General features: G+C 42.4%; 2 protein-coding genes across 2 annotated transcripts in view; both read right to left on the reverse strand.

The window, feature by feature from the left end:
• Window positions 1-191: 191 nt before the first annotated feature.
• ndufs2 (NADH:ubiquinone oxidoreductase core subunit S2) lies at window positions 192-8,261 on the reverse strand. The gene is made up of 14 exons (XM_041964584.1): window positions 8,140-8,261; window positions 6,990-7,093; window positions 6,150-6,340; window positions 5,574-5,694; window positions 4,621-4,733; window positions 4,459-4,533; window positions 4,169-4,246; window positions 3,970-4,055; window positions 3,699-3,818; window positions 1,894-2,023; window positions 1,393-1,488; window positions 1,034-1,117; window positions 555-612; window positions 192-410 (listed from the first exon to the last, which is right to left on the reverse strand). The coding sequence occupies exons 1-14, from the start codon at window positions 8,244-8,246 to the stop codon at window positions 373-375; spliced, it is 1,401 nt and encodes a 466-aa protein (XP_041820518.1). The 5' UTR covers window positions 8,247-8,261; the 3' UTR covers window positions 192-372.
• Window positions 8,262-10,135: 1,874 nt separating this feature from the next.
• The window catches only part of kirrel1a (kirre like nephrin family adhesion molecule 1a), a 28,601-nt gene continuing 19,451 nt past the window's right edge, over window positions 10,136-19,285 (reverse strand). Inside the window, exons 8-15 of the mRNA XM_041965096.1 lie at window positions 19,125-19,252; window positions 17,599-17,725; window positions 17,205-17,305; window positions 15,216-15,432; window positions 14,741-14,848; window positions 14,371-14,498; window positions 13,961-14,038; window positions 10,136-11,398 (exon numbers count right to left, since the gene is read on the reverse strand). Of these exons, the coding sequence (XP_041821030.1) occupies window positions 10,712-11,398; window positions 13,961-14,038; window positions 14,371-14,498; window positions 14,741-14,848; window positions 15,216-15,432; window positions 17,205-17,305; window positions 17,599-17,725; window positions 19,125-19,252 (1,574 nt within the window). The 3' untranslated portion in view covers window positions 10,136-10,711. The remainder of the gene's footprint in view (window positions 11,399-13,960; window positions 14,039-14,370; window positions 14,499-14,740; window positions 14,849-15,215; window positions 15,433-17,204; window positions 17,306-17,598; window positions 17,726-19,124; window positions 19,253-19,285) is intronic.

Consider the following 19,285-nt stretch of genomic DNA (forward strand, 5'->3'; position numbering starts at 1 on the left):
CCACTCCCCTTTCAACTCTAAACCAGAGGAAGGGCACACAATCGAGGCTTTGGTCGCTTCTGTCATGTTCAATACTTGATTTTCGCTTATGATTTCAGACGAGGAAATGGAGCATTTGAAAAAAGAAGAAGAAGAGCTTTTCGTCTTATAAACTGCTCAACTCCAACGTGAAAAACAATTCACTATTTAGCTGTTGGGCCATAAAATATTTATTAGGTTTATTTGGACATTGTACATCATTGACTATAAGCAGAGTCATCTGTCAAAAGGCTCGCTACAGCAGAAAGTGAACAGGAAGAGAACCTGACGAACAGATGTGGGGAGGAGAGAATGAATTCTCTTCTTCGAAGTATCTACACAGGCAGTATCGCGTTAACGGTCAACTTCGCCAAACACTATGTCCTGTGTACCTGAAAGAAGAAGAAGAAGAAGAAGAAGAAGAAGAAAAGACTCAGAAACTTCAAGCAAAAGCTTATATTCGCATTTCTGCAAACTTAGAGAGGATATTTTTGCCCTTCAGATGCTGGATTCTTGTATAATAATCGCTTTCTTACCAATAATGGCCACCACATCAGCGAGCATGTGTCCTTTGGCCATTTTATCCAGACCAGCCTGCAAAGACGAAAACATTTCTTAATGTTCACATTAACTGAAGACCAGCTACCACTATTCAGGACAGATGAGCTCATATAAAACTGAATATTCAGGATTCATGAGATTATAGCCTGGAGTTAATGCACTAACTACTCTAATAGTTTGTTGATGCAACTTTGAAGACATTTTTATCCTAGAAGACCAAATTGAAGTGACTACTTTAAACAGCAGTTTGTGTACCCATGAGCAAAGAGATGAGCAGGAAGGAGTGGGGTGCGGGGTGGGGTTTGTACGCTTTTAAAAATGGTTCTATAGTACTTTATAAAATGCAGTTAATGAAGTAAAAGTAGCCCTAAGGACAAGCCGTTAAACACCCTGAATAATTGATACCCGGTGTGTTTAATATTTCACAGTGTCTTCTGAAGTTTCAAGTGCGCACCAAGTGAGCGAATCCGGGAGCTTTGATCTTGCAGCGATAGGGTCTGCTGGAGCCGTCTGATACCAAATAAACACCAAACTCTCCCTGCAAGCGACACACGGACACACACACACACACAAATACACTTGAGCAAGCAAATTACATCACAATAAGTCCCTGAAGGAGTACAAAGGATCCCCAAGTAATTAAAGACTCAGAAAGTATACTATTATATACTAAGGATCAACACTTTGTTTGTTAGGTTAAAACAATAAACTCAATTTGGGCTTCTACAGATTCTTTTAATTATGAGGCTAGTCAGAGGAAAACAGCAAAAAGGCATATTTTACAAATACTAAACACATTATGAGCGTTCTCACCTTGGGTGCCTCCACAGCTGTGTATGTGGCCCCTGGGGGGACCTGGTAGCCCTCTGTGTACAGTTTAAAGTGGTGGATCAGAGACTCCATGGACATCTAGGAGAAGGAGCACAAAACACATGTTGCATCTCAGCTGCTGGGTTTTGATTATGATGGACACACGAGTTAGAGGGAGTTCAATGTGTGTATGCTGTCTGAAATGTGAGACTGTAACACTGAAAGTACTGAGGTGAACTAGAGGTGATCTGAAGCCTCGAGGGCGGCCGAATTGAAGTGCATTTTACAGCAGAACTGGCCTAATTCTGTTAAGAGGATAGTGTGAAGACAAATTAGTGACACTACTGAAATTTAATTAAAACACAAAAGTGATTAAGTGCAGAGGAAAACCCAGACAGGAAAAAAGGTCCAACAAGATTTAAGATTTCAAGATTTAATAGCCTGCAGGCGTTAACACCGTTTCACAGACTGAAAGGAAAAGAGGAGGTTGTCTACTTAGCTCACCTTCATCTCAGACCTCTTAGGTGGGGCAACCTTGGCGTCATCCACCTTAATCTCTCCTTCTGGCATCTTGTTGAGTGCCTGGTGCATGATCCTCAGGGACTGTCTCATCTCCTCCACCCTGCACAGATATCTGGATCACACAGACACACACAGGTAAGCTACAGATGCTAATAACACTGTGCATCAGTTAATCAGTTACGAGGCATAATGAGCTCTGGCCATTCTGTAAAGATCACTGGTGAGGGTGTCTGTCCTTTCAAACAGACAAGTCATTTCTTTCCATTCTCTCTGAACAAAGCACATTTGATCACTGTCTTGTATTCAACACTGACAGCTTCATTTAATTCCACAGACTCCACAGACTGTGAGCAGCAGCGTCAACTTGAGTCACATGACTTGAGCTGGAGTCAGAGTCGAGACACTAATTTGATGACTTTAGACTCGACTTCAGGGACTTTAATACCAATGACGTGGACTCGATCCCTCCGACTTGAAAGTACTTGATGCCTTCCCCTGAGTGTGTTATCTAAAAAGTGTGCCACGAATCAATTCATTTACCTTCACTTCCTGAATCAGTTCAAGTATTTATTCGCAACAAGTCAGCACTCAATTCCCCAGATCCACTTTGTTTGAACCAATCCAGCAGCATCCAATCAAATTGCCAGAGAGAACCAAGGACAAACGTTATGCTACTGAGCTCCGGTTGGAAAAAATTAACCAAAGATAATTTTGTTCACATACAAAAACTACATGGTGGCCAACAAAAACCAAATTAAGCAAAACATTAGAGATGGAGACACAACAACTTCCAACTTCATTCAACATTTGAAGCTGCACAAAGAACGGTTAGTCAAAGCTCTGCTGTTAAAACGGCCTTCCATTCGGTGAGCAGCACATTATGACTTGTTTCAGACTCAAAATTCAAAGTTCAAGACTTGAGCACAAAAACTTGAGACGTACTTGTGACTTGTAAAACAATGACATGGTCCCGCCTGACGCGTGGTAAAGACACAGTGAACTATGCTGGATAGAAGGCACTGCCTCTTCTACCTAAAATCTCTGCAAGCCTGCTTATAAACTAGAACATATTTTTACACACGGTTGGCCAGTAATGCCATAAAAGCCTTTCCAGTGTTTAAAGTTGGCTTCTGTTGAGTTTTGTTGTATCAGTGCAGCTTTTAGAAAACAGCCTGGGCATACAACTGGAAATAAAATGCCAATTTTTCATTAGAGTGTTCAATTTCAATAATGTGTCTGATATGTAATAAATCAGCAATGGCAAGATGATGATTTTAACTGTGCCAGACGCATCTATCGACTCTTTTTAACTGGCTTCAATCACCAAAGGACAGCAGCTGAGCTAATTCAATGATAAACTCTAGTTTCTGTATTTCACTTTAGAAAACTTATTTCCATTCTGTAAGTATGTTGTATATCAAACCCAACCGCACACTTGCAATCAATATCTTTACCACATCTTTCTCAGTTACTGAAAACTGCCTGTCAAAATAACATGTTTAACACTTCAGAAACTAGTGCCTGTTTCACAGATTGTCACCCGCGCATGGCAGATACAGTCTTTCAGAATTCTTGCCATGAGCATGGGTTGCAAGTATGTATGTAAGTATGTTTCCTTTGCCTAATAAAATGTGTCAAAACTGACATGAGAGATTATCACGCAGTTTGCATGTTTCAAATTCGGTGAAACAGGCCCCTGACCTCAGAGAGAAAAGGGGGGAAATGGGAAGAGAATAGAACTGAACGCATGGATAAATAATGACTACAGCCATTTGCTAATCTTGTACCTGTCATAGCAGTCTCCATTGCTTCCAATAGGGACGTCAAACTCCACTTCGTCATACTTGTCGTAAGGCTGAGACTTTCTCAGGTCCCATTTGATGCCCGACCCCCGCAGCATCACTCCACTGGAGGAGAGAGGTGAAAAGTATGACAGTATATACTCATTTCTGTTATCAAACATTTTTTTATTACTATTATTATTATTTTTATGACCCTATACCTCTCTGTGACTGTGGGTGCCCTAAAGGAGTCTTTTCACTTTCATTAGTGGGTTACCTGAAGCCGTAGTTGAGGGCATCCTCAGCAGAAACCACCCCGATGTCCACAGTACGATTCTTCCAGATGCGATTGTTGGTCAACATCTGCACAGAGGAAAACCAACAGATTTGAGAATTCAGATGGATCTTCACCGCATCTTCATCGTGTCTTGTCACGTTAAAAGCTTGCAGAGATTAAAACAACTGTGGTCATTCACCTCTTCTACTTCATCGATTCTAATGGAGAAATTCTTGCACCACTCATAGATGTCATCCATCAGGCCGAGGGGCAAATCCTGGAACATATTCAACATCATTAGCACTTTACTGATCACGCTCATGTTTGTCAGAATCTGACTGATGAAGTGATCTGTATGTCATAACACTTGATACATCTTCGTTGCTGCTCTTTGTAGATGTTGGAACAACACACTTTTTGGTCAGACTCTGATCATCAAAGACACACCGACATGAGAAGAGCATTACTAGCATTACTGAATTCTCCCACCTGATGCACACCACCAGGTCTGATGTATGCAGCATGCATTCTGGCTCCAGACACTCGCTCATAGAACTCAAACATCTGAGAAGAAACAAGGGTCACACGGTTAGAGGACGTCAAGTAACCAACGCTAAAAAGATCATCTACTCATGCTGCGGTGCCCCTGACCTTCTCTCTCTCTTCAAACATCCAGAAGAAGGGGGTCATGGCACCAATGTCAAGGGCGTGTGTGGTGATGGCCATGATGTGGTTCAGGATGCGAGTCATCTCTCCGTACAGAACTACGAACACAACACATTCAACCATTTAAGATGAAATGATGAATATCTTTTGGTTTTGGCCTGTTTGTCAGATCCCACCCAAAAAACAAAACACACAGAAAAAAATGAAATGGCAACTTGCATCTTGGGAAATTTAAATTGACATCTTTTGCTACTTTTCGATATTCTACAGACCATTATCATTAGATGCAGCTCTACAACCACTTACAGTAACTGACAGCTACAACGTAGCTAATATGCTGCGCAGTTGGCCCACAGTGGGGACATGTACCATTAATTAACAAAAAATGGCATGTGTGGCTAATTCCAATGCGTAGTGCTGACCAATTAATAGAAGTATATCTTAATCATAATATGTAATAATATGCCAAGTGCAATATCCAAATCACCAGAGCTGAAAATTTTTCACACCACTACTAATGAAGCATTGTGGTGCAACAGGGATGCTCTGTCCAACAAATCATATTGACCAGATGCATGGAAACATGCTTCTTTAATACAGACTCCATCAAAAATCACGAAAATATTTATGAAAATGAAATGTTAAAATTGCCCATTAAAATCATGACTCATATCACAAACATAATATCTGACAAAATGACAATTTATTTGCTAATTGTTCATCTTTGCCAATGCATCATTGCTAATGCTGAACAATAACAATAATGGCTCTACATAATTCCCTATGTACTTTAAAATAAAACATAACAGGAAAGCCTGTCATCAATGGCAGACAAGTAATATGTCTATAAATATATTTGGGACATTTTAAGGCCTTAAGTCATCAGATTTAAAATTGGAAGCCTTTGCATAATCTGCAGACACCCTGACCATCTGTACCTCTGATCCACTGTGCACGGGGTGGAGCTTGGATGTTGAGCAGCTTCTCCACAGCCAGAGAGTACGCCTCCTCATTACACATCATGGAAACATAGTCCAGACGGTCAAAGTAGGGCAGAGCCTGTCGTGTAAAAAGAAGAGGAACTGAATCTTACAGTGTAAGGGATTTCCATGAATTATGTAACACTTGATAAAGGTCCTCTTAAATCATCTTTGATCAGTTCTGTTGATTGTGACAGCAATTTAATTTAGTCATTTTCAAAATATGGGGTGACACGTTGCCCTTCTCTTGCACCATCTAGTTTTTATACGGTAAATCCAGCTCATGTAATATTTACTCCCCCAGAAAAGTATTTTGCAATATGCTATGTTGCAATTTACTGTTCTATAGTTTGAATACATCCCAACTGCTCTGTTTCTTACCCTGGTCAAAACCAACAAGAGCACCACTGATTCAGCACTTCCTGATTTCATCCTTCTACACATACAGTATAAGCTATTCATGCTATTACGTAATGAATGTGAATTAGAGAATCCAGAAACAACTATTTAGATGTATTGTAAGTGGTTCAGTACCTGCAGGTAGGTCTTGTACTCAATGAGCTTTTCTGTGCCACGGTGAAGCAGGCCAATGTGGGGGTCACACTTCTTGACAGACTCTCCGCTGAGCTCCAGAACTAGACGCAGCACACCATGAGCTGCAGGATGCTGGGGACCAAAGTTAATGGTCAGGTTGGACACATCCTTCTGTGCTGGAGGATCTTTGTCTGCAGGAAGACAACAAAAGGACACAGGGCAGAGTCAATAAACAAAAACCAGGGGAAAAAAAGGGTAATGCTTCAGGATATGATTTTCTAATACAAATAAGATGCACCTTTTCCCAGATAACAATTGAAACTGGGCAACCCAATGTCCATGTCAAGTAAATTACTTTCCACTTCAGTGTGAACCAATGTGTAATGCTTATTTTGGGCCCAACTTTGTCACCGCAGGCTAGATCCTAAAAAATAGGTCTGATCTGGAACAATATGTGGGATTAATATTTTCTTATTGTGAAACCTGTAACCATATACCCATAGAATGACCTTGCCAATGTATGGCCAAACATCCAAGTATTATTGAGCATGCTATGTAAATTTAAACAGTTTTGCCACATATCAAGGAAGACACTAAGGGCCTCCATCTTAATAAAAGCTGGTGGACTGACAACACCGGGGTCAAAACTGGAAAAAAGTCAAGGCTTTTATCGTTCTATCCCTAACAAAGACTAACATGTCTATGTTTCAGTTTTGCACTGCCTAGAAATCCAACATTTTACATTTGTCTTTTGATTCAAATCAATAAAGGTTAAAAAAACGAGACAGAGAGAGAAAGAGAAAGTAGTAGAGAACAGGACTGTGTGTGTGTGGATGGTACCATTCCATGGGGGCAGGGGCCATTTCTCATTCAAGACAGTGGGGTACATCACAACCCCGGCAAACTGCTCTGTCCACTCCACATCTGGCTGCCATTGTTTCTGCCTGCGATAAACATTGAACATATTGTTAACATGAGGTAGGGCTGTGTTAGTAGGGTGTTAATATGCGTTCAGTTTTGAGCAAGCTCAGACCATTGAAGAGATGCAACACAGGTTAGGTAGGCACCACCTCTCCAGCTACTTGCATGTTGCCAGAAAAGCTTTAATCTCATTTTGTTTAGGCTGCCATTTGGAAAGAGTGATGATAAGGATGGCTTTCCAACATGACAACCATTAATCAGATCTGGCTTATAAGGGAAACAAGAAGAGCCGAGATACAAAGTAGGTCATGCTGGGATCACAATATATGCTAATTATTTTTAATTGCTGCAACATCGCAATACACGGCAACAAAAAATAACTAAAGCACCATGGACCTCCTGCAGTATCAGAACACGTCAATAACAAATCTACGTATTCAAGCTTCCTTGACTTTGGTGCCACACAATCACAACATGAAAAGCCGAGGACAATTTCAGAGAACCGTAACTTGATTTTAATGAGTGGTAGTACTTCATAAAAGACATACGTTCTTTACTTATGTGCCATTCACATTCAGGACACTGAATTTAGCTAGAAAATTTGTGCAAACAAGCTGTTTACTCTTCCACATTGGCTAACTAAACTACGGCTCAGTTTACTGATGTTTAATCAAAACTAATCAGTATTGGTTACAATTATTGAATAATGTGGAAAATACTTTGACTTTGCAGAGAGCATATACGATGCATAGAACCGGTGTGGTAAACACTGACACACGTTGGCTAATCAGACAGCCAACAGTTTAGGTAACGTTAACCACTCGACAAGAGAGCTAATCTGTCATTGTCATATTAACAGTTACATGCGAGCATTTCAAAGACGGTTCCCATTCAGAATGTAAAAATTGCTGCAGACAACTTGAATTATTTTGAAGAGACCCAGTCGGCATATTTAGCACTAAGCTAACATTAGCTTTTCAGTGTGCATATTTACGTTGCGCTCAAGCTAATACGGCAGGCAATACAAAGGTCACACGAAGCGTTACGTTTTCTGTTTTTGTTAACTTGCCTGTTTTGCAGAACAGTACAGCCAGGACTCAGCAAATTGTTGTTTAATATCAATTTTGTTGAAGGACGTCCTAGTTTGGTAAGCGACCTCAACATCGTGGCGGCCATCTTGGCTGTCAGGCTGGCCAATGACGTAAAGGAGTATTTTCTTCTTTTGTTTTAGAGTCGCATGATGCGTACAAGGTGTGTGTCTGCCACCTATCGGTACGATGTATCACCATACAGAAAGTACCCCACTTACTGCTTATGTGCGCAGTCGGTTTTGTTAGTTTTAAAATCTGTTTTAAGAATAATAGAAATTAGATATGTGAGCTTTTAAGATAGATATAGGAATAATCTATAATAAGGATGATACTCTTCATATCTGTAACCTCTTACAGGTTAATAACATGGCAAAACAAACAATTGAAAATAGAAAAAACACATTTTCTATCTATATATGTGTGTACATATATATGTGTGTACATGTATACGTGTGTGTATATATGTACACACATTCTTACATATGTATACATACACTACTGTGACACAGATTCAAAATCCTGTCAAATGTCCAAATAATGAACATGTCCGTTGTACCCAATCTGCCCAAAGACGACACACTGTGCTTTTTATAAAAAACAGTGCTTTTATTTATGTAATACTGTGGAAAAATAATTACATACCATTTTTAAAAAATATTGAAGATAATGAAATTAAAAAATGAGAGTTTGATAATGTTCGTTGTACATCTTTTGAACAGTTTTCTCTGCTACGAAGAACAGTACAATAAGATAAACATTGGATTTTTTCTAAATTCAAAGACACAATAATACAGGATACAGTCCTACCAGAGGTATAAAAGTACTGTAACAGGATTGTGAGAGAAATGATATGGACATATACTGAAACACACACTCGCACACTTAGACACAGACATGCACACACACGCACGCGCGTGCACACACACAGTATACACACCATCATGCATACATTAGTCGCGCGCACACTCGAGTCGGGCGCTGCGTGTTTACAGTATGCTTCCCATACACACGCAGTCATTCACACATCTATACAAACACACTGTACAAATCGATGTGCGCGCAAACGCCCACACACTCCCTCTTGAACTCTCTCTCTCACACACACTCGCACGCCCACACACTCACAGTCGTACACTACTACATGTCAATATTGTGGACAAGCCTTCATTGAACCTCTCCATACACATTCTCCTCTGGCCGTTTTGGCAGACAGACAATGAGGAATGATTCAAAATGGAAATGTACGACATGTTCCCCTATAAGGCCACTCAGTTCTCAACCCAACATCTGTGTTTTTCTCTCTGTCTGCACCAGGCTTGTAGTTAAGAGCTCTGAGAAAAAGGCTCCAGCCTACAAAAATGTCTGGGAATGACTCAAGGCCCCGAGCCTGGTTTATAAAGCAACAGTCACCAATAGAAGGAGCTTCTACTGCATATACATGGTCTAAGGTGAAGAACAACATGAACACTTGGCACTAGGTTTCTTTTATACACTGATATACCCTTCTGATGTGAAATACGTCCTGAATTCAGGCTCTGTGGTTGGCACAACTCTCAACTCGGTCTCAGTGGAATCACCCAGGCAAACTCCCAAGTTCTGTGCGCTCACGTTCAAACTTTTGGTCCATACATACACATTACATGTTTTACATTGACAAAAATAATTCTGTAATGTTAAAAAATAGAATACAAAGCTCTAGTCTGGTGTGCAAATAAAAAGAAGACATTACACAGGTATAGATAAGGGACGTCTAAGCATGAATACTGTAGATGCAGTGCAAAATGATGACAACCCTCCCACCCCCACCCCAGCCCCATCACACTCCCCCACGCCGCCTAACAGGCATGATGGCATGTACCACTGTACAGAAGGGCATTATGGGATACTATATATATGTGCTCTATGATCATCGAATAAGACAATCGTCTTATTCGATGATAAAGCAAAAAAAAAAAAAAAAAAAAAAAATTAAAAATGGCGGCCAGAAATGACTTCCACTGGTTGAGGTTTCTCCCGATCAGCGTGTACCATATTTGACAGTCAGTCAGTTTTGCCTTAAGACGTTCTCTCTCATCATTTACAAAGTCAGTTCATAGCAAAAGCTATAGGGCTCCAAAGATCTGCGATCTCTCGTCCTCTCTCTGGTTCTTGCTCTCTGTCCCAGTCTTGATTGTGACTTGCGCTGTCCACTCTTTTAGAGCGCCGATATACAAACACATTGGGAGTGAGGGAATTCAAAATTGTGTGGAATTTCCCGTCCCTGTCTCACTAAAACTCTTTTTCCACTCGTCTCTTACGCTCTCTCTGTGTCTCTGTGTTTCTCATACCCTCCCTGTCTCACGGGCATGGTCTTCTGACTCTGTGCATGTGTGCGTGTGATGTTTTTTTGTGTTCTGGAGTCGTGTTTGTGTTCAGTAGGGTGTGTTTGTGTCAATGTGTGAGAATGTGGGCGTGTAAATCTATGATTGTGTGTGGTTTTAGGTGCGACACTATTTATAAGATGCTTCCTCGTGCTCTGCTGACTGTGAGGTGTTTATGCGTCTCTCTGTCTCACACGTGAGTCTGCATCCTCTGTGTGTGTCGGCTGTGGGAGTAGTCAGAGTGTTGCGAGGTGTAGGAGAAGCGAGTGGAGCTGCCGTACTTCCCAAGTCCAGTCTCTGATCCCGAGGGAGCAGGACCCCCGGGGCCAACGCCGACCCCAGGGCTCCCCACCCCAGGCCCCACCCCGGGTCCCACCCCGGATCCCACCCCGTACATTTCGTAGGACGGGCCGGCCTCCAGGGGGGCCAGGCTGGACGGGGCAAAACCCATGCGGTAGGTCGGGTAATGCGAGGGGTATCCGTAGTTGTCGTAAGCCAGCTGGGACGTGGAGTCCAGGAGGCTGCAGTCTCCTGGGAAGTCGCTAGCCACTGGGGCGGGGTTAGCCGGGGGCTGCTGGCTCTGGCCCCCACGAGTGAAGGTGTTGAACTGGGCGTAGCTGATGTGGGACAGTCTGGAGGGGGGCCGGGGGTCGTAGCAGGCCTGCGGGCGGCCAGGGGAGGTGAGGGGGCCAGGGGGAACAGGGGCTCCTCCGCTGGCCGTGGCCCCTGAGCCACCGGCGCTGCTGCTAATAGATGCAGCTCCCCCTGGTGTTCCTGCAGGGGAGCGGTAGTCAGAGTAGTGCATGGTGGAGCGGGAAGCAGGGCGGCCTTCATCGTGGGTGGAGGCTCGCACGTTGTAGTAGCCATTGGTAGGGTCCTGAAGAGAGAGACCAACAGAAAGAGACAAAAACACACAGTGAGCGTTAAGAAAAGATAAAATAAGCATGACTATCAAAATAATTTTCTCTGTGCCAGTGTATAGATACTGGAGGTCAAAAGGCCTCTATGATAATAATGTTCTGTTCCTTCCTGATCCCCAAAGAGAAATTCTCGTTCTTGTAGAAGGTGAGATGTAGGGTGAACCGTGCGTCTCGAGCTGGTCAGCATCCAGGTCCACATTCATTAAGATTGTGCTGTGAGGGCAGTTTGTTGTCCTTTTTGTGACTCAGCGGCTTGAGATCAGAGTCTTAGTCCCCTTTCAGAAATGTGTGCAGATCACGTTGTGGAGTAAAAAAGTAATGCACTCAGAAATTCCCATTTTTGCTCAAAGCCTTCATGAGTTGAAGCTCATAAGTGGACACCAGGCATCACCAGCAGGGTGGATCCTGGCCAACATGCAACGCTGATCCCAGATCGTCTGGGTGAAGGAAGGATGCTCTCCCTGTTCAATTCACCCCCTGCTGAACGCCTTAATGTTGCTCTCCTACTATTTCTGACATTATTCTGCCACCTCATTGTCTGTCACGTATCCCCCACCCGACTCTGTTTCACTGCTTTGGTGCTTCAGGCAGCGGGGAGGAAAAAAACAGTCTGGCTGAGGCTGTTGTCGGGGTGATCTAACCACCTCCTAGGGTGGATTCATGTCTGTGTTTCTTCAAAGTGATCCAAGGCAGCACTCCAGCTAGAGGGGTGGTGTGTTTGCCCTCACAAAATATTCATGGCGGGGAGTTTCAGCCGAACATTTTGGCAGCTTCACGCGTGAAAATACATTCATCACCTAAGCCCAGCCCCACAGTGTCAAAATGTATAAATGATTCATGCCAGCTGAATGGGCAGGGTATGCCTAAACGTCCTTCGTCTTTATAAAAGTTCTTTCCAATTTGAGCTGTTTTTTTCTGTTTTGTCTTGACATATCTTCAAGATGAGCGAGCCACATTTCTAAGTAATCAGAGAAGCTAGTTGCCTCACAGTTGGACTGAGAGCGAAGGGCAGAGAGGAGCAAAGGAGCTCCAACAATTAAAGAAAGGCTGACTGCACTACCTTTGTTTTTTATATCCCACTCTAATATTCTCACACTAACACTAAGTTAAAAAGACCCCCAAACAAAGCAGCATATGAAGAAGGAGAACAACACTCGTCTTTGTTGATTGATCTAAATGTCAGACTGGCCTGAAATGCTTAAAATGAGTTGGAAGCTTTTTTTTTTACTCACAGCCAACAACATGTTGCCCAGAGGAAAGACAAAGCAGCTGATGCCAAAAAAAGCATCGAGACAAACCTTCTACATACTGTAGAATGAAAAAAAGAAGAGGACAGAAAGAGGTTGAAATGTTCTTGAGGCTTGAGACAGCTGTACTGAGAGGGAACTTTGCACGGATGCAGAGGTGGAATTGTTCTAACTGGATCGTACTTGTGTTTATAGGTCAGAAGTAATACGTCATATTTGCTGGCTATGTGCTTACACGCTGTTACATGATAATCATCACTGCATAAAAGACCTGACCACGACACTCAAATGAAGGGGCAGCAACTGCTGAAATCATCAAATGCTACTTCTATCAGCAGCAGGATTTCAGCTTTAAAACATTCAGTCTTGTGAATGGTGGATGGTTAATGAGATGGTCTAACAGCCTGCTTAAAGAAGCAGGCTGTTAGACAACTCTACTGGATATATTTCACATTTTTTCATTTTTTTTCAGCATCAGTTGTTTATCAAGTTTAGGTGGACCGGGACTTATTTGCACATATAGTTCGACAGCTCAGATCCCTTTTCTTTGTCTTCTTAGGGCTGCCTCAGATGCATATATGCGCCCTCTAGAGGGATCAACTTTAAAATGACCTGTCTGATCTTTAAGATTGAATTTCAGCTTTTAGAACATATCAGACTTAACCATGACACTTGAGTATATGAAACATTCAGTCTTTTGTATCATCATGTATTAGCACCTGTCTAAAAATCAACATGGCTCACTATGGCAGCAACGCAACAACATCAATCAGCGATCAGGTGGGATTACATATCGATCAATGAGGATTCATTTATGGTATAAAACACTCAAAGAGATAACATTATGTGGCTCATGTGATTCTTATTTCTGCCTGATGGATATTCTCAGTGGCGTCCTGGGTGACATCACTTCCATCAGAGAAGAGACGCTGTACATCATTGGATGAAAGTCATCAGAGTCACCATGTCAGTAACGATTAGGGTATTTGCAGCCCTTTGAGGTATAATTAGAATGAAACCTTGCTCCGAAATGAACTACACAAGACCTCACTCTGACTTTGGCATCATTTTATCAGCAATGTTTTGTTGGTTTTGACTTTTTTACTGAATGTATCTGCGGTTTTCTACCTCTGTTTGTGCCTGTGATTGTAACCTTTCTCAGTACTTTGTCATTTTCGAGGCCTTTATTGGAAAAAAAGGTGTTTTTTAAAAGATTTTAGAGACAATCGGCTTCGTGGTTTGATATAAACGAGTGTTTCTGTGCAAGCTCACCTTCAGGTCATACTCCTGACGGGTGTCCAGGGTGTCGCTGCGGAGGTCAGACTTGAGCTCTATGTCATCTTTAAAGGGCTGATTGGAGGGAGAGAAGGACACAGAGGGGAGAAACTAAACCGTCAAACAACAGAACAAAACAAAAAACAAAAAGGAGGAAAGAAGGTGCCGTAACAAAACAGAAGAGGGAAGGAGGCAACAGAGTATGACAGGAGAAGAGAAAATGGAATTAAAAGTGTTAAAAGGAGCAATTACAGGGGAAAGCACAGTGTTTGTTTTTGAGTCAAAAGGTGCAGCGTGGCGTAGGGAGGGGTTACTGAGTTAATCTGAGTTTTTTTTTTTTTTCTTCTACAACTACAGGCTGTGTAAACAGTGTCCGGCCCAAGCACACATCTCCCGCTGCTGCTCACCGAGTACATGGCCTTGACCATGCGCGAGGCCGTGGACACGCTGCCGGAGTCCTCCTCTAAGCTGTGGGTCTCCTTGTTTATCGTCTCCACCTTGATGTCGGGCTTACCCAGAGTGACCCCGCGCCGACCTGGAAGCAAAACAAGGCAAGGTTGAATACAGCTGGACACGCGGCCGGGGCAGAGTTGAGAGGGGACCTACAGCCATATGTTAGCTGTAGGTGTTTGATTTCCTTTGGTCTGCTGCTAGTTGTTTGGGCTAGTGATGAGCATTTACACATAATCCTCTCAAAAACAACACAAAAATCTCCACTCTTCATGCAGACTGGGTCTTTATAATGAATGTGTTGAGCACATGGAGAGTATGACTCACTGCCTTTGCGCTGCCGGTAGAAGATAAGAACGAGGACCAGCAGGAAGATGAACAAGAGGATGGTAGAGCCCACCGTCCCACCAGCTATTATCCCCACTGGGACTTCCTCTGAAATGAGGGGGCGAGGGAAAAAAGAGAGAGACAGACAGAGAAAGAGAGAAAGAATGGATCAATTCAGGGATGCCACTGCCTTTTTCCTGACTTCTTATATCATGTAGTATGTAATGTCAATTTCATAATATATTACACTATATATTGCTAGTTCTTGCACTCCAAAACAGTCTTGCAGACAAGACAAGACAGACAAGCGTGACATTAAACTGACTTTATTTGGGATGTTTTGGTTCACAGACCTTTATCAGGGACAATTTTGACCTGATAAAGTATCAGTGTGACAATATATATATATGATGAAACCACTGCTTGCTGTCTTGCCCCTCATGAAACTGACAAATACTGAATTCCTGAAACACACCGGTCTCCTCCAGCGTGATGATCATGGTGCCCGGTCCGAACGAGTTCCAGGCCGTGCAGTTGTAGGTGGACAGGAAGTCAGACTCCATCACGTTATTGATGGTGAGGGTGGAGAGGACGCCGCCGCCCTCCGCGGATGGTTTGCTCTGCTCCACCGTGTACCTCTCCAGCAGCGTCCCCTTCTCCTTCTCCCACACGTTCTCCTTCCACGCCCACACCTGCAGCACACACACGCCATATTAGATTATATCACAATTAGAAGTGATAAACTGAAGATTTACACACCTCTCATGTCTGTACGCTTAACATGAGGCTACGGCCAGCAGCCGCTTAGCTTAGCTTAGCAAGAAGAAACAGCTAGCACGGCTCTGTCCAAAGCTAGCAAAATCCTCCCACCAGCTACTTGAAAGCTAACTAATAAACACACAGCTCCCTCTAAAAACACAACATGTGTCTCTATATTTTTACAGTTCAGTTTTTGTTTGGTTTAAACAAACAATATATAACAAGGCTAGCTGTTTCCAGCTGTTTCCAATCTTTGTGCCAAGCTAAGCTAACAGGCTGCTGGCTGGAGCTTCACACTTGCCAGATAGACATGAGAGCGATATCAATCTTCTCATCAAACTCTTGGCAAGAAAGTGAAGACGCTTATTAGCCAAAATGTTGAACTGCTCTTTTAAGAACAGCCATGAGATCGGTGCATTGCGTAAAACATGAAACATAATCCCTTTCTGTATTAGTGTGGTTATTATCTTGTGTCCCAAGTGTAGAAAACGGGATAATTTGCAGAAAACCTCAAATGAATTCTAGAAGTTCGCTAAGTTTGAAGTTCCCTATTGGATTTCATGGAAAAACCCTTATTCAGTTGCACAAACATTGTGCAAAAATGTGTGTTACTATTTGTGTGTCTGTGTGTTTCTGTTTTCTGTTGTTATTGTGACTCTGAAACATTATAAAACCATCTGAATATGAGCAACTGGAAAGGAGAGCAATGTCGCTTCCTCTTAAATTTTTCAAATGAAGGATAAAGAAAGAAAAATATAACTGAACACTCCAATCAATGAAGTGCCTGGTTGATATAATATTTAGTGACCACATATACCTAACTTGAACACACACACACACACTGCAGAAAGGCTTGACAGAAGCACAGCAACAAACATTTACACACTCACATGTTAACACACACATTGCATGACTTGCTAGAACCAGCAACAGTTTGTATGTTTCTGCAGACTGAAGTGGAGGTGGATGGGGGTGACTGTGCCGGCGAGAATCTTGCACATTTTCCAATTTTAAAGCCACTAAAAGCAACTGTATTATTCAGCATTGAAGTACTATACTAAGGCGAGTTAATTATGCATAAGCCCACATGTTCCCATAATCTGCCCACTTATTCCAGAGAAGGATAATCTCCTGGCTGTGGCGTTTACTGGGACAACTGTTCCTCTCCAGTCCTTTATATTTTATAAATCTTTTTCTGTCCCAACCTCCGCCACTTGCATTAGGAGCGTGCACTGTGAGTCAGGATGGATCAGTCACAGAGGCCGGGGAGCAGAGGAACTACTACTACTGCGTGTCTGTGATACAGCGGAGTGGAGAAAGCGTCCAGGCTGATTTCTGACGCAGGAGCTAAAAGCGGACCGGCTTAGTGTTAGTGTTGGTTTGTTTATGTGACGGGATGGAGGAGAATTCTGGGAGAGTTTAAGGGTGAGTCACCGCTCAAAAAGAAAAGGGGACAGTGCTTAAAAGCATCCACGGTGCAGGAGTGGAGCCATTTAGGAACAGAAAGGTACAGTAACAGTAAAATAGAAATTGCTGTGAGGCAAAAAGGTACAACCTTGTGCTCTATGTGACCAAAGCGTTTCCTTGTTTAGCCTCTTTTTTCTGAATAATTGATGCTGGGTTAAAATTTGGACCATTCCATTGTGGGCCTGGTGCCAGAAATATTTCATGGCACTGGTGCTTTCCACATTTTCTTTTGACTTACAATCTTATCTGGAGGAGGTGTGCTGGCTATGTAGCATTTAACCTCTCCCCTCTCCCCTCTCACTGCATACTGGACTGGATCACTGGAGATGATGGGAGGACCTGCAGTGGTCAAAAAGGAGAGGATACGTGAGCTTCTGTGAAATAAAGACATGAAAGAAATGAAACTTGAAATAAAACAAACTGTAAAAATCATATTCAAGCCCGCTGGTTTTCTTTTTTTAAAGACACTGACCTTACCAGGCCTGTTCAAGAGGAATTGTATGGTTTTAAATGGCTACCACTTTGGACATAAAACATTTTTTTTTTCAATTACTGACAGGCTGACCTTTTAGAAAGTACAAGATATTCATCTACAAGCAGTGATACATTAAATTGTGTGGATGCTTTCTGACCGTTGACGGTGAGTGTGACCTCGGTCTCTCCTACTCCAATCCGTGGGACGATGGCCTTACATACATACTGGCCGGCATCAGCTTGGCTCACCGACTTCAGATACAGCTGGTTGCTGTTACTCAGAACCTGTGGGGGAGTGAAGGAAAGGACACAAATATAAACAAGGCAAATCTGCAAGACAGCAGGAGGGGATACACAAAATAAAAGCCTGCATGTTCATAAGTAGTAGAGGCTAATGCACTATTGTACTTCCACCTGTACACCTTATTATTCTAATACATCATGTTGCATATTTGCATGCCTGGCCTTATTTTGAGTATATGTGTCCCACTAACTGGCTAACAATGCAAACTTGCACATCCCCTGTTAACCCACCACAAAGGTTTTGCAGTTGCCTGGCAACCGCATCCATCGGAAAATTAGCTGTGTGACAATTATGGCTAAATATGTAAACACCTAGAGAGAGAGAAATACCTGAGCAAGACTGATTATATACATGTAGGTGTTGGCCAAGTCAGCCCATAGTTTGCTATGGCAGATTTCATTTACTGTGCTGTAACTGTGTTGTCTTTGGTCCTGCTTAATGAGAGTTAGGGCAGCTAACACGAACACGCCGTTTGCTAGCTAAACAGCCAGCGGTCAAAGCAAAATGAACGTTTGCTTACGCCTACTAGCCACGTCTTTAGCTACACAGTAGCACAGTAAATATTTGTTGTCTTGCTGTGACCTTAGTGAGTACAGTAAATACAAAACTCGAGCTTCCATAAAATAAGCTTAGAACAGCATAAAGACTGGAAACAGCTAGCATGGCCTTGTACAATGGTAACAAAATCCACCCACCAGCTAAAGCTAATTAACACATAAACCCCTGTAAAACCCCATGTCATTTCTACACCTCAGTTTTTGTTTGCATGAAACAAACGAAATCGAACATAGTCATGTTAGTGAACTTTAAAGTTGCTGGCAAGCAAATTTTGTTCCATTTGGACAGAGCCAGGCTAGCTGTTTCTCCCTCTTTCCAGTCTGTGCTAAGCTAAGCTAACAGACTGCTAGCTTTAGCTTCCTATTGGTATCAATCTTCTCATCTAATTCCCTGCAAGACAGCAAATAATCCTATTTCTATTGAATTATGCTGTTGATGTAAATACTCTAAATACAATATTGTAAATGTTGTAAATAATCAGATTTTCAAAGCCACAGTTGTTAAGGACTTTGTCTGCAATATGGCTGCCATAATACACTGTCTCTGCTGCAGCATTCACATTTAGAAGGACTATATGACTACAGCACAGTCATTGAATTTTATTAAATGCAATTGAAACTTAGGAGATACAATGAATATAAGAGAAAAAAGTGAAATTGAGAGAAAGAGGTCATGACAAAAATGAAGAGAAGAAAGATGTCTGGGGGACAGACAAGATAACGGCCTTGAATGACAGACAGCTTTTGTAAACACGAGAAAGTGTGAATAGTAAAAGCAGTGTGAATACAAACACGCTCTGAGCATGGGCTCCTCGCTTCTTACCATGTTTGAACCCTTTTTGAACCAGGTGAGTGTGAGCGGAGGATTTCCAGCCCACTTGCAGTTGAGTGTGACATCAGAGTCAACGTCTACTGTCTTTGGCTGCGGCTCCACCAGCAGAATTGGCCCGACTGGAGACACAGAAACAGAGAGGTGCTCTTTGT

This window comes from Chelmon rostratus, chromosome 23 (assembly GCF_017976325.1).
Source record: "Chelmon rostratus isolate fCheRos1 chromosome 23, fCheRos1.pri, whole genome shotgun sequence".
Classification (NCBI taxonomy): domain Eukaryota; kingdom Metazoa; phylum Chordata; class Actinopteri; order Chaetodontiformes; family Chaetodontidae; genus Chelmon; species Chelmon rostratus.